General features: G+C 47.7%; 1 protein-coding gene across 8 annotated transcripts in view; it reads right to left on the reverse strand.

The window, feature by feature from the left end:
• The window catches only part of ECT2L (epithelial cell transforming 2 like), a 116,876-nt gene that overhangs the window by 23,576 nt on the left and 79,597 nt on the right, over positions 1-13,703 (reverse strand). For 7 of the 8 annotated variants that reach the window (XR_005218044.1, XM_037844205.1, XM_037844207.1 and 4 more), the window contains 4 exons: positions 8,035-8,127; positions 6,315-6,497; positions 4,229-4,332; positions 2,887-3,006 (listed from right to left, as the gene is read on the reverse strand). Coding sequence is in view for 7 of the 8 variants with exons in the window: in XM_037844205.1 (XP_037700133.1) it covers positions 2,887-3,006; positions 4,229-4,332; positions 6,315-6,497; positions 8,035-8,127 (500 nt within the window). In the remaining variant the exon portion in view is untranslated. The remainder of the gene's footprint in view (positions 1-2,886; positions 3,007-4,228; positions 4,333-6,314; positions 6,498-8,034; positions 8,128-13,703) is intronic. The other variant, XM_037844203.1, reaches the window with a different exon arrangement.

Below are 13,703 nucleotides of genomic sequence, written 5' to 3' on the forward strand. Positions count from 1 at the left end.
TGTCGGGGTCTACAGGAGCCCAGAACTCAGGAGGGAGCACGGAGAGGACAGCAAGGTGGATGGACAGACAGATGGACAGATGGACAGATGGATGAGAGAGACAGGGACACACACACATGTGCAGAGTGTGTCTCCACAGTCTGGGTCTGGCAGGCAAATCCTGTTGCACGAGCCCCTGTGGAAGTATCTTCTCACAGTGGTCTCAGCAAACACTTCCTTTCCACTCCTCTGGACATGAGTCGCTGTGCTCTTCTGAACAAGTATTCAGTTTTAAATATAAACCCTGATGTGTGGAGAAAATGAGCATCTCTATTTGATTCAAAATCAGCACCTATGGTTTTTCCTCGTAGATGCCCCACATTTATTTTTATGGGTTTTGTGCACAAGCTTTTAAGCATTAAATAATAGAAAACCAAATGAGAATCTAATGTATGCTTTTTCTAATTTGATTTTAGAAAGAAAGAAGGAAAACCATCAGAGAGATTCCTGGCAGGAGGGGCTTTCACATTTCTTTTTTTTTTGTTTTGTTTTGTTTTTTTACATGCAGGTGATGTAACAAAGCAAGCTCAGTTTCTAACAGAGACACCTTTAAACCCAAACATTCTGAGTTATCTTATGGATGTGATCAGAGGTTTCAGCCAACAGCAGGCTGAGAAGACGGCTCGATGAGGATTTTATGTGGTGGGGAAAACCTAAGGGCCAAGAGTGGCAGCGTCTCTGAAGGGCAGTGCCCAGGGATCACCCCTGCAGGCCTGGGGGATTCGAGGAGGCTCTCACCAGTCCTCGGGTTTTCACATGCAAAACTCAGGCTGCAGACGAGGGAGCCCCTGCCTGTCCTCCTGCTCTCAAGTCTTCCTGCTCCCAAGAGGGCCATGTCCGGGGTGGGGGTGGGATGACAGCGTCCCCTTAGGGTCACAGGTGGAGGTGGAGCTCCCCCAAGGTTTCCGGGGAGGCGGGCATCATCACAGGAAGGCTCTGGAACCCGGGCACTGGGAAAACCAGAGTGGTCATGAGGCCGGGGCGCTGCTCCCCAAGGCCTTCATGGGCCAAGGGCTGCGTGGAGACCACCTCCCCAATGGGGCAGGGGGGCATCTCAGGTGGCTCTCCATGCCCGGGGCATTGCTGGGGTCAGCTGTGTAACCACGCAGGGGACCGACCTCTCCCAGGGCAGTGGTCACAAGAGAGAGACTTCCGGAAACAGGTTCCTGCCTGCAAAGGTCTTCATATGCCCCTGGGAGTGTGCTGTTAAGATCCCCTTGGGGAGGATGGTGGGGTGGAGAGTGGGGTTAAACCAGGGTCTGACCCCAGCAGGCAGTGGGTCGGGGTCACTGGGGCCCACCTTTTGCTGAGCAGCTTGCCTGGCAGAGAGGAGGCTCCCCAGCACCTCCTTCCCACTATCCTCTAAAGAAATGCCAAGCAAACCCGAAGAATATCAGCTTAGGGGGGCAACCAATAATTTGCCTGAGAGGAGAAACCAAAGGCTCCTTCCACAAACAGTCTCTGAGCAAGTCTGTTGGAGGCTGGTATCCAAAGTCTCCAAACATCAAAAACAGGTGATTTTTCCCCAGGGGTAAAATGCTTCTGAGATGACTTTTCCCTACAGGGCAGTCAGCTCACTGGATGACAACACAATTTTCAGTGTTTCACGAGGTGATTATTTCACTTTGCCAACAGTGTATGGACTCTGACAAATAGTGTTGGGAAAACTATTCTTTTTCTCGGAAAAAAACTGGCTTCAAATCCATTTTTTTCTTTTAGGTATTCGAATCTCAAGAAAAAAAAAAGAGTCATTCTTAGTTTCACAGACAAGAGTGTCCTGGCTGCAAATGAAAAAAGGTTTTCTCCTTAAGATATGTTCTGGTTTGCTAATGCTTCTGGAATGCAAAACACCAGAAATGGATCAGCTTTTATAAAGGGGGTTATTTGGTTACACAGCTACAGTCTTAAGGCCATAAAGTGTCCAAGGTAATGCATCAACAATCGGGTACCTTCACTGGAGGATGGCCAATGGTGTCCGGAAAACCTCTGTCAGCTGGGAAGGCACCTGGCTGGCGTCTGCTCCAAAGTTATGGTTTCAAAATGGCTTTCTCCCAGGACGTTCCTCTCTAGGCAGCAGCTCCTCTTCAAAATGTCACTCTCAGTTGTTCTTGGGGCATTTTTCCTCTCTTAGCTTCTCCAGAATGAGAGTCTGCTTTCAATGGCCATCTTCAAACTGTCTCTCATCTGCAGCTCCTCTCTTAGCTCCTGTGCGTTCTTCAAAGTGTCCCTCTTGGCTGTAGCAAGCTCGCTCCATCTGTCTGAGCTTATATAGTGCTCCAGTGAACTCATCAAGGCCCACGCTGAATGGGCGGGGCCACACCTCCATGGAAATTATCCAATGAAAGATCTCGCCCACAGTTGAGGGATCACATCTCCACGGAAACATCCAATCAAAAGTCTGCAACCCAATCAACACCAATACATTTCCTGCCCACACAAGACTGCATCAAAGATAATGGCATTTTGGGGGACATAATACATCCAAACCACCACAGAATATTTCAGGGTTTGTCAGAATAAGAAGCAACAAGACAAAATGCCAAAGCTGAACTCTCCCCCCAGCCCAGACAGAACTGTGAGCCCGGGGCTTGTGGACCACGCCTGCATAGCCTTGCAGAAGACATCTGCTTTCCTGGCTGTACCTTTCTGAAATGGACAAATGTTACCTACTTATCAGGACTACAGAAAACCATTTTTTTGGGTACTAATCCTAGAAGATGAAGGTCGTAGGACAAATGACAAATCAAAAGCTTTCCAGGGCATCCTCACCCCCATCTGTGAATTCCTTCCCCGCGGGGTCTCCCTCGACAGGGGAAGCGGCTGCCTGAGAGTGCACCGACAGCTCACCTTCGCGATGGACGCTGCCTTCGAGCCACATTTTGCCGGAAGACCATTCCCTTCGACTTCTTTGCTCTTTTCACTGCATTTCTTCAGCAGGAAAGATGACAAGAATTCCAGGGGGTTGTCCTGAAAAATCCACCCAACATCCCACAAAAAGAATTCCTATTTAAAACATCCATCTGAAATACAGGTCATCAAAGCGAAAAGAGAATACATCTTCTTTTGTTTGTTTGTTTTTAGTAAAGTTTTGGCATTCTACCTAATTAATTTATATCCCCAGAAAATAGAGCAGCTATTGTTCAATTCAATTCAGTCGATGGGACTTTCTACCTGATGACACATTCCAGCTCCCAGATGTACTCTCGGGTCTCTGCCTGTGTCACGAGCTGGCTCGGGTGGCAGCTGGGACGCAGCATCTCCCCAGGCCTAGGGTGTCCCTGGGGCCGTCCCTGACCATCTGTCCTCGGGGAGCTCAGGCCGCAGCTCCCTGTGGCCTCTCCAGGTCCACCCAGGGTGGCTGGCGAGGGCAGGCCCAGGGCCCACATGGAACCTGGAGCTGAGACAGAGCATGTGAGCAAGGACCGGGCAAAGTCACCGCCGGGTCCAGTCGCTCCAACGGGAAAGAAGCTCCAGGCTTTCCCTGGACACCAGAGACCCTCGCCCAGCCTCTGTGTCCTTGTCGGCCCTCGCCCCCTTGTCCCCAGCCTAGTCCTGGCTGCCCCGGACAGACAGCTGCCTTCTCAGGCCCCATCAGCCTCGCTGTCGTCCTTGTGCTTTCCTGGACTGGCCTCTCCTGTTTCCTGACCCTGTTTCCTGTTTCCCTCCTCTGCTGGGAGAACCCCCAGGACTGGCCTCAGAGGAAAAGTTTCTCCAGGCCTCCCACGCCCACCCCCAACCAAATCTCATTTCGTTATTTCTGGGCTTTTGTGTCTCCTTCCCTCCCTCCTGCAGGCCCCTTTGCCCTTCACCTTTTTATATCCGGCCCCAGGCTTTTTCCACTTGCCCCTCACACTGTTGGTTGATTTAACTGTTGGGTAATGTTTGTGTGAAATGCAAAGCCACTAGCATATTTTTTAAAGAAGTCACTTCTGACTGAAATTAAGCACCATAAACAGTGCACAATGTAATCAACTGTAAATAAGTTTTCCATGTTCTCTTCTGTGTACCTTGTACATCTTGGGCCCAGAATCCCTCAATGGCTGTTTTCATAAACTGATGCAGTTTCTCCGAGAAACTGTGCCCCCCTGGTCAAAGTAATAATTATAGCAATGAAAACTAAGAATGCAAACTCCAAAATACATGTAAGTGCTGGCGTTTTTGTGCTCTGCTTTCTTCCACAAACACTCACACAGTTTTCTCTTGACAGCTCCGTAAGTCCGTCTGCCAGGGCTTGGGCAGTTTCTTGGTTCTCCAGAATTCTGGCCACACTCATGTTGTCGGACACAAACTGCCCTGTAAACACAAGGCCACACGCCCTGTCATTTACATAAGAGCTGTGAGCGAGAAGAAAACAACTCAGTCCTCACAGCTGGTTTTCAGTGAATGAAAATACAAAGAATAAGAATAAATATTCTCTTCTGCTTTTATCCACCATGATAAAAAAAAAAAAATTGGCAAAAGCAACCCAAAGTGCAGCATGTAAAAACACCCACCTTGAATATAAGTGATAGTGCTGGGCTATCTGTGAATGTGGCTGAAAGGGGTTGTTTAGAGTCATGGATGTCACCAGAAGGAAAGTGGAGGTGAAAACATGGGACCATAAAACACAGGGAACCTTGTAGTGGACAATGTCAGTGATTGACACTAAAAATGTAAATAAGTTCTTTCATGAACCAGAACAAAGAGTTAATAGAGGGTATATGGGGAAAAGAAATTATGGACTATTGTTAACAGTAATATTTTATATTCTTTCATCAACAGTAACAAATGTATTCAAATTGATTGCGATGATTGCACAACTATGGGATGATACCAGAACCACTGATTGTGTATTTTAGATGGATTATACTGTGTGTGAATATATCTCAATAAATACATTTTTTGCACTAAGAAAAAAGTAACTAGCCTGACAATGCTAAGATTGGATGAAATCTCTAAAAGGGGACAATACAGAAGGAATATGTGAAAAGGAACCTTATACATTTAAATTTTAGATTCTCAAACCCATCAAAAATTCTTCCACACTTTCCTTCATCTTTGTCCTCAATTTATAAATATTTTAAGTTCACAGGAAATTACATACAAACATATATACATAGACTTACTTAGTTTTCTTTTACATTTTGAACATGCATTTAAATGAAAATAATTTTCTTCCATTTGATGTCTCATTGCTTGTATATACTTCAACAAAACACTTTTCTCATTAAAAAGTTTATCTTTCCATCTTTCTCTCTAGTCCTTAATATCTATGAAAGGACAAAGAGAACTAATTTATCACCCATTTATAAACCCCATTACTATTTTGAAATCTTGAACACTTACTAAATGTGGTAGAGTACATGGTACATAAAGACAAGAAGACAAGTCCCTCTGCTGGAGGCTTTTCTTTAAAGAGATGTAGGAAATGTAGAGACAGATGGGGTATCTGTGAGCAGGCTGCTGGGTTACAGCTCGTGTGTCAACAAGTAGCTATGTAAACAGACCCTAAAGATAGCTCAGGGCAGAGGAAGGGACAAAAGGAAGGCTGTCATAGTTAACTATATAATACAGAATACAGCATAATTATATACTATAATTATATACTATATAATTTCATGTATTATATAGTGATTTCATTGATGTAGTATTTTAGTCAGATGGGAAGAGTTAGGAAAAACTTGAATAGGTAAAGATGGGGGCAAAAATACTTTATTTTAAAAATGGACTGATTTAGGAGAAGATCCATAAGTGAGATAGGAATGTTTCCAGAAGACCCTGTCATGCCAATTCTTTCACGGGAATGGAACGGGAATGGGAAAATGGGTTCAGTGATGTCTGATAGGATCAGCAAAGGACCACGGAGCCCGTCACCAAATTACATTTCTGGGTAGAGTAGGACAAGGCTTTGGGGGAAGCGTTTTAGTAATGGATTCTGTTGCCCCAGAGATGCCTCGAGGAGGTGTTTGGGGGCAACTTCTAGAGCAAACCAGTGAGAAGAGGCAATGCTCTCTAGCTCAGCAAACACTTAGTGAATTTTGTCTCAGTAAGTGGCTGCCTCACGCAGGATTTAATAATATGGCCAAATGTGGAAATAAGAACTAGCTTTGGCATTTCGAACCTGAGCGTATTTGTGGTCTGTGGGTGTTTGTTGTATTTGAAAGGAGCTACGAATAGCAAAGGGAGTCAAGTTCTGCTGGAGCTGCTGGAGGGTGGACCTGCACTTGTGACGCCGACCCCGGAGAGGCCGGGGACAGGGACCCGTCCCCCGCGAGAGAAGCGGCGCCGGTTCTCACCGATGAGCCTGCCGCTGACCTCCTCCTGCAGCTCCTGGAAGAGCGGGCGCAGCTGCCTCCTCGCCGCCGCCAGGGCGTCCTCCAGGCTGTCCGTGAAGCGGCACCAGGCCTGCAGCTTGGGCTCGCAGAAGTAGACGGCGGGGGGCGGCCCTCCCGGCGGGGGTCCCAGCCAGTCGCTGAGAACTGACAGCACGTTCTCCTTTTACCATCGCGGACTTGAGCTCGGGGGGGGGGATTGTTCAAAGTGCAACCAAAATGGGGTCGTATTTATATTGGATTTATGACCCTTCCTCACTAGAAGACTGCAACACTGAGAGTCTGCTTCCAAAGGTGAAATTGGAAATTCCAAAGGAACGCAACGGATCATTTCAAATGCCTACCTACTCTTTGACAGACAAGGGTTGACATATTTGAAACCAAAAAATTAAACAGCTGCTGGGTCGTGCCTGGGAAGCAGAGTGGGCATCTAAATAGGACAGTGCTGCTTTCTCTTTATATGCTAAAAGGGGAAATACAGGAAAAACCCCCTCGGCCTGGCTTCCCTGTAACACTGTGAAGTCATCTCCATCGTAGCCAACCTTGCATCCTTCTCACCTTGGTTCCAGCTGCCGCCTCTCTACAAATTTCCCTACAAGCCTGTGCTGGGCACTTACGAACATTTCTTTCCTTGAAGATCGATTCATCTGAGTGATACAACAGCTCGTTAAATTTGGTTTTCTGTCCTGAGTACTGAGAAAGCCTTACATGCTTTCTTCCCCCAGCCTTATGGACAGACACGTGACAAGCGTATGACAGGATCTGCCATAAGGAGGATGAGGAGAAGAGGGAGGGTCAACGGAGGAAGGGAAGAGGCGAAAAAGAGGAAAACCTGTTCCACGTTGCAAAAAACAACATGCCAGGCTGAAGCCTCTCTCTGCAGGCAAAGAGACTATGGTCTGGCGATGCTACTGTATCAAATAAAATCAACAGGAGACTTATGCTTCAAGACTATATTAAGTCAATGTGCTTTTTTGACATCTACAGGGAATCTTTTCCTTTACTAGTTTAGAAACCGTGCCAGCTTTCCCCAGTCCCGAAAGGCCCTTGGCATTTGGGATTGGAGAGGCAACGCTTTCAGTAGATTCTACATAGCTCCCAGCTCTGTCTGGCAGGAGATAAAGGAGTTTTAAAGTGGAAAATGATTAGCATAACTGCAGCAAGGCAACTTGGTTCTCACGTTGGCTGGCTGCTGTTTCATTTTGACCCAGGATTTGCAGCTTTAATATTGGAATGGAAGTTTGCATTCAGGTATCTTTTGGTTCTGACTGTTTTCTCCCCTCAGATAATGCTACTGAAATGGAAATGAAGGGAGCCCCTTCTGCCATCTCTTTGTAGCTCTTTCATTTTTCCGAATGAAATCATAATGATATTGAGTATATTTTATTAAAAAGAAGTTTCCTTTGTCTTTCATATTTCTCTTGAATAGCAACTGTAAATCTTTGCTTAGCTGTTAAAGATGATGTTCTCGACAGAGTTTTTGCAAATGATGGTTTGAAGCAAGTGTTTGCAACGAATCATCCCCTTTTAAGAAAAAGACTGAGTGACATGAGATTATAAGTAATTTGGGAGGAACTAGCATTCTTCTGAAAAAGCAAGGAAGACAGGAATGGGAACACAGTGCCCACCGTGAATACCTGTGCTTTCCTGCATCGGTCCCGGCTCGGTGTCCCCACCCACTTACTGTGATGGTAGGAGCCAGCCGCGGTCCCCGTGGGGGCGGTGAACAATGTGCCCGTGAGTTGCGACAGCTGAGAAAGAACTTCCATTCCGGCCTCTGTGCTGTCAAAAACACTTCCATTAGTTTACTCACAAGTTGAAATGGAACCGCCACGTATTACCAAGGAGCACTAGTGAGCTGCCGAGGAAGGTCACCAGCAGCTCTCTTCCTCATTTCCAATCCCCCCAGGGAGCACCCCTAAACATTTTACAGGCCACCCCTAAATGCTGACACCAAACATTTAACTTATGAGGCCAAGACAACAGGGTGGGAGAAAGAGCAAGAATTTCAGCCTGGCGCTTGGGTTCAAATTTGGAAACTCAACCCAAGGAAAGGGAAAATCTATGTGTATTTTTAAAATAGTCTGACTCAAAGCAGGTCTCCTTCGAAGAGAACAGATTTGAATGAGAAACACACAATAAATATGATGGTCCAAATTGAGGTTCAGTTCACTCTTTGGTGATGTAGCAGAAACACTTGGATGAAACTCATATAATGGGTCGTGTATTTTAATTCTTTGTTGACCAGGAATGAGCAGTTATTCCAATCCCCTTCGATGGCTGCTTCAAACGGGATGGCAGTAGCTGAACAGGTGGGCTGTCTCTTACTGGCTGGGATCCAGTGTTTTCAGAGTTTCCTTGCCAAGTTTATAAAGCATTCCTCTCTGTGCTCAGAAAAGGTTTGATATCTTCCTTCCACAGAGCTCTTCCCCCGTTTTACGAACAGTGAAAAGGACACTGGACTCCGAGTTAGAGGTCTTGGATTAAAGCCCCAGCTCTGCCAGTCCCTGGGTGTGGGATTTTCTGGGTTTCACACTCTTATCGGTGAAATAATAGGGGCAGCTAAACAGACTCTGCGTTACCTCCCGGAAGGCGTATTTGACTCTTGTTTATAAAACTGTTTCAATGAGTTTAGCATTAGATGGCTTTCAGCTTCGAGTCCCACAACACCAGGTTCAACATAAATTAAACAACCGAGGAAAACATCCTTTCCTATCATTTAGTCTCAAAAGAGAGGCAGGGCCGGCTCCGGGAGGGACTCGGAGGCTCAGCAGTGTCATCAGCAGCCGGGGTTCTCTCCCCGCTGCTCTGCCATTTCCAGCACGGGCCCTGGGGGTCTCATTGAAATGCAGACTCTGAGGCATGAGGGGAGCTGGAGACTCTGCACCCCAACAAACCCCCCACCCTCAGTCATAAGATGCCCACCAGCAGCAACCAGGGCCCTGCCTCTCTGGTCATGATGAGGGGGACAGAGAGAAACTCTCTCCCAGTGAAGGGAGAAAAGCCCCTCATTTTGGTCTGATCAGGCCAGCTTAGTCCTGAGCCCACCCCCCGACCAGCACTCCACAGGGCTCAGACTGGCCTTGAGTTACCGGGGCCCACCTGGACCTGGGGATACAGCCGGTACCTCCGGGCAGGGTGGACCCTGTAACAGTTGGGGTTCTGATGGGAAGGAGGAAGAGGGAGTGGGTCCTGACTCAGCCACCAGTGGTGTCTGTCAGACACGGTAGTGAACTTTGTGCTGCATCCAACCTCAGTCACCAGTGCAAGGGCATTGCCTCTGATTTCTATCACTTAGTCGTTTGGTGAAGCTTTAAGTGCTCCTGCGGGCACAGCACTGTGCTGACGGTGCGGGTATCACGTTTAATGACACATTAGAAAGTATTTCTAATACAGCGTCATATGCATTTTGCAGCAGCACTGAAACGGGAGATGTGTCACTGAGGGAGGACGCTCCCAGCTTTGCAGGCTCAGAAACCTTTTTGCACATATCTTAAGAGTGACTCAATCTCTTGGGGAATAGACTCAAAATGAGCCCACTCACTAGAGCTTGATAGATAAACCAGAGTGCCACTTTCTTAATTTATTAAAAATATAACCAAGGGGATGAGACTTTAAAGTCCTCTGGCCAGCACATTCTCCCCTTGAGAAGAAATCTCCGTGAGAAGATGATATTGCTTGAACACCGGGGCAAAGGGAGTCAGTCTGTGATGTGCTCAGGAAGTGCACCCCGTGACAGTGAGGTAACACCAGCTGAGGTCATGGCCGGGGAAGCCCGGGCAGACGGCCCCCACCCAGGGCCCCGCGGCTCCTTTCACCCCAGTCGCTCCTTCTGAGCGAGGAAGCCCCGCTATGGAGACACTGCACCAACAAAAGTCAGGCCTTCCTGCTCCTTGCCTGGGGCCTGAGCCTTTGGGATAGACGCCATCCTTTTCAACGCCCAGCGGCTGAGCTGGGGAGGGGAGGGAGGGCCCGTTGGTGCCTCGGTGTTTGCCGACACCCTCATTGCAACCACGTCTGGAAGGACGTCCGGGATTCTGCCAAATGTGCAGGATTGGAAGACAGTGGGAGAGAGAGGGACGCTAGCAGAGATTCAGGCTTCCAAGCACGGGACTCTGCGTGTGCAGAAGCGTGGACGAAAGTAAATGGACAGCTCGGCTTGCTCAGGAAACAGGAGAGTAAAGAAGAGGCCGCGGGGCCTGGGGGCTGCATCGGGGAGACCGGGAGGATGTCCGTCTGGGTGAGACGCGGCTGCGAGGCCACAGCAGGGTGAGGACGGAGAAGGGACAACCGGACTTGGGCGCATGGAGCCCCGATGGTCTCACCGAAAAAGACCCGGGGTAGCTTGAGGCGAGAACGGGGTGGGGGGGTGCAGTGAATGAAGAGCATTGGTTCCCAAAGTGGGGTCCAGGGACTAGCAGTGTCGGCACCACAGGGGAACCTGCTGAAATGCAGATTCTGGAGCCCCCCCAGCCCTCCCGAGCCAGAGGCCTGCGGTGGGGCCCAGCTATGTGCATTTTAACAAGCCCCCCCAGGTGAAGCAAACACACACTATCATTTGGGGGGCCTCAGAAGGGCTGAGGAAAAGTGTCTGCCTGGTTTTAAGACCAGAGATGCCTCAGGTGTGCCTGATGCAACAGGAAGGAGCCAATAAAGAGGGAACTGAGGCTGCAGGAGCGCAGTGGTGAGAGGTGAAGGGACAGAGGTGAAAGGTGAAGGGACGAATGGAGTAGCTGACCTTTGACACTAGCAAAGGGCCTCTTCCACCGAAAGGGAAGGGAAGACGGAACGAAGGTGGGGGGGGTGGATATGGGGGAAGGGGGTGGAATCAGGAAGTTTCCACGCGATGCTGCTCTCAGGGAACTGAGAGGTGAGGTCAAAAGCCGAGAGGCTTAGTGAGAACCTGAGGACAGAGAAGGTACGAGATGGTCCCCGCACGGAGCGGGAAATGAGTTTACTGAAGACGCGTCGTAGGAGTGCGCTCGGCGGCGCGGTCCTGTTTGACTCCGAGGCCGTCACAGCCGAGTTCGGCCCCGGAACGGCTGTCTTGCTGTCCCAGTGGTGTTCAGTGCGTTAGTGAGGCAGGAGCGGGGGTGTGGATAGCTGTGTGCCCACCAGTGTTGGGATTCACCCAGAAGAGGTGGGATCGAGCCAGAGACAAGGAAGTTAGGATTCTTTGCAAGGCAGAGAGGAAATGATGGGCCACTAAAGCCACGTCTAACAAGGATGAAACCATGGCGGAAGGGATGGTGACACCGAGTGAAAAGGTGGGGGGGGGTGGCTTCAGGGTCCTCACAAAGAACTGCTGGAGCGGGAGTATGTGGTGGACAATGGAATGGTCTGGAAGTGGTCCTCAGAGGTTTGCTGTGAAGGTTTCAGAGGGATATAGCCACTGGGGGAGGCGAGCTCAAGGGGAGACCATGGAGGCCTGAGGCGGGGTGCAATGGGAGATTCTGGTCTGAGAAGCGGGGTCTCTGATGGTTCATCCAGGTGGATTTTGCCTTAATCAAGAATCTCAAGGATGATTACAGCGCCCAAAATGGTGGTGGGAAATCTGTTGTTTGGGGGCCATTAAGTTACATTTGAGACAATTTTTAAGTCACCAAATCCACTGTTCTTTCCTTCTTTTTGCCCTTATTCACTCTGCGTTTCAATACTTCACTTTCAATACTCCACTTTCTTCTACGCCAGTTAAAAAAGTTGCTTTTCTGCAATATTAGTTCATTGCAGAAATAAAGGCAAACAAAAGAAAAAAATAAAAGGAAGACTCATAATTCTATAATTCTATCCAACTACTCTTAAACCTTGTTATACATTCTTCCAAACCCTCTTCTATATGCACCCCCCACACAAAAACATGCATTTTAAACAATAGGATCACACCATCCATGCTTTCTGCAGCCTACTTTATGAAACTGATTTCAAAAGTAGAAAAGTTGATGTACATCTAGAGAGAGATGCTGTTCTATTTTGCTATGCTTTCTCCTTGATTTTTCTATGTATTTTTTATATAGTTAAAATTAAATAATTGAGTGAAAGTAAAAATAAATTTTACCAAAATATTTTATCAAATACTTTGTATTTCACTCTCTTTTGAAGCCCCTTCCATCCATTTTTTTTTTTCCTTTCTGCCAGGTGAAGCCGCTGGGGCATGCTTTGCATGTATTGAATAGCTGGATGAAATATGAGGATTAAGGAGAACTTTAAAGCTCAAAGTCCCCTAAGGAATGGGTAAGAAGAAATAGTTTGAGAAAATTTAATTTCACAATCCCGCTGCCCTTCTCTGCTTGGTAAAAAGGCAGAGCCCATGAACGCAGAGCTTTTATTTAAGAGCTTTACTAAGAGTAAATTTGACTTAATGGTTCCAGAGTTTTCCTTCAAAGAACAGAAATCAATTTTGCCTCAAGGTGGTTGATTCTAGACAGTCACTTAAAATTCTATCAGCAGCCAGACACCATTGAAGATGGCAGAGTGAGAAGCTCCAGGGCTCCATCTCCACACAGAAGCTTTGGACAACCAGTAAGAACTGGCAGAAACCTGTTTCTCAAAGCTCCATGGAACTCTTAAAGGATTGCAGAAACAGGGCAAGTGCTGAATCAAGACAAAGGCCACTAAAAGCAGTAGGATCTCCTGGCACCCTGGCTGGCCCCTCCCACCTCACAGGCTCGGTGCAGAGCCACCCTGTGCTCCCAGTGCAGATCCCTGGTCCCAGTTTTGGAGGGAGCAGAGTAACCTTCATGCATGTGCTGGGTGCATATGTGTCTGGCCCCATCTATCGGGTGATTTGCTGTCCCAGAACTTGCCTCATGTGTACAAAGTGGCTCACCAAGCTCTTCTACAGAACACTGTGGGAAAGCAGTCAAGTTGTGCTGCTGGGGCAAGAGATTGCTGGTTGTAGGACATATGGTGCAGTGCCTGGGACCATCAGTAAACTCTTTCCCAGTGAAGGGGGAGCATTTGGAACAAGTAAATGGGAGAATTCCTAGGGCCACACACACATGCCCAAGGCAAGGCACGTGTGCAGAAAGGATCACAGAAGCCCCTTTGCTTTGGCCCTGAGCTATTCTCTAAACTCATTATAGGGATAGGTCAATCTGCAAAAACTGGGAAAGGTGTTTTCTTTTTTCCTTTTTTTTTTCCTTTTCTTTTCTTTTTGGTTAGCTTCTGGCTTCTGGCATTCAAGGAAAGCTCTGCCATAAGACTAGCTGGATACAAGTTTAAGGAACAAACATCTCAGAGTCTAAATTCCAGCAATAACACACTAAAGTATTAAAATGTCCAGGTTTCAACATACAAAGAAATGGGAAGTGATGGCCCAGCAACGGAGAAGAGTAAAGCATTAGAAACCATAAA

The sequence above is a fragment of the Choloepus didactylus genome, chromosome 7, assembly GCF_015220235.1.
Source record: "Choloepus didactylus isolate mChoDid1 chromosome 7, mChoDid1.pri, whole genome shotgun sequence".
NCBI classification, from domain to species: domain Eukaryota; kingdom Metazoa; phylum Chordata; class Mammalia; order Pilosa; family Megalonychidae; genus Choloepus; species Choloepus didactylus.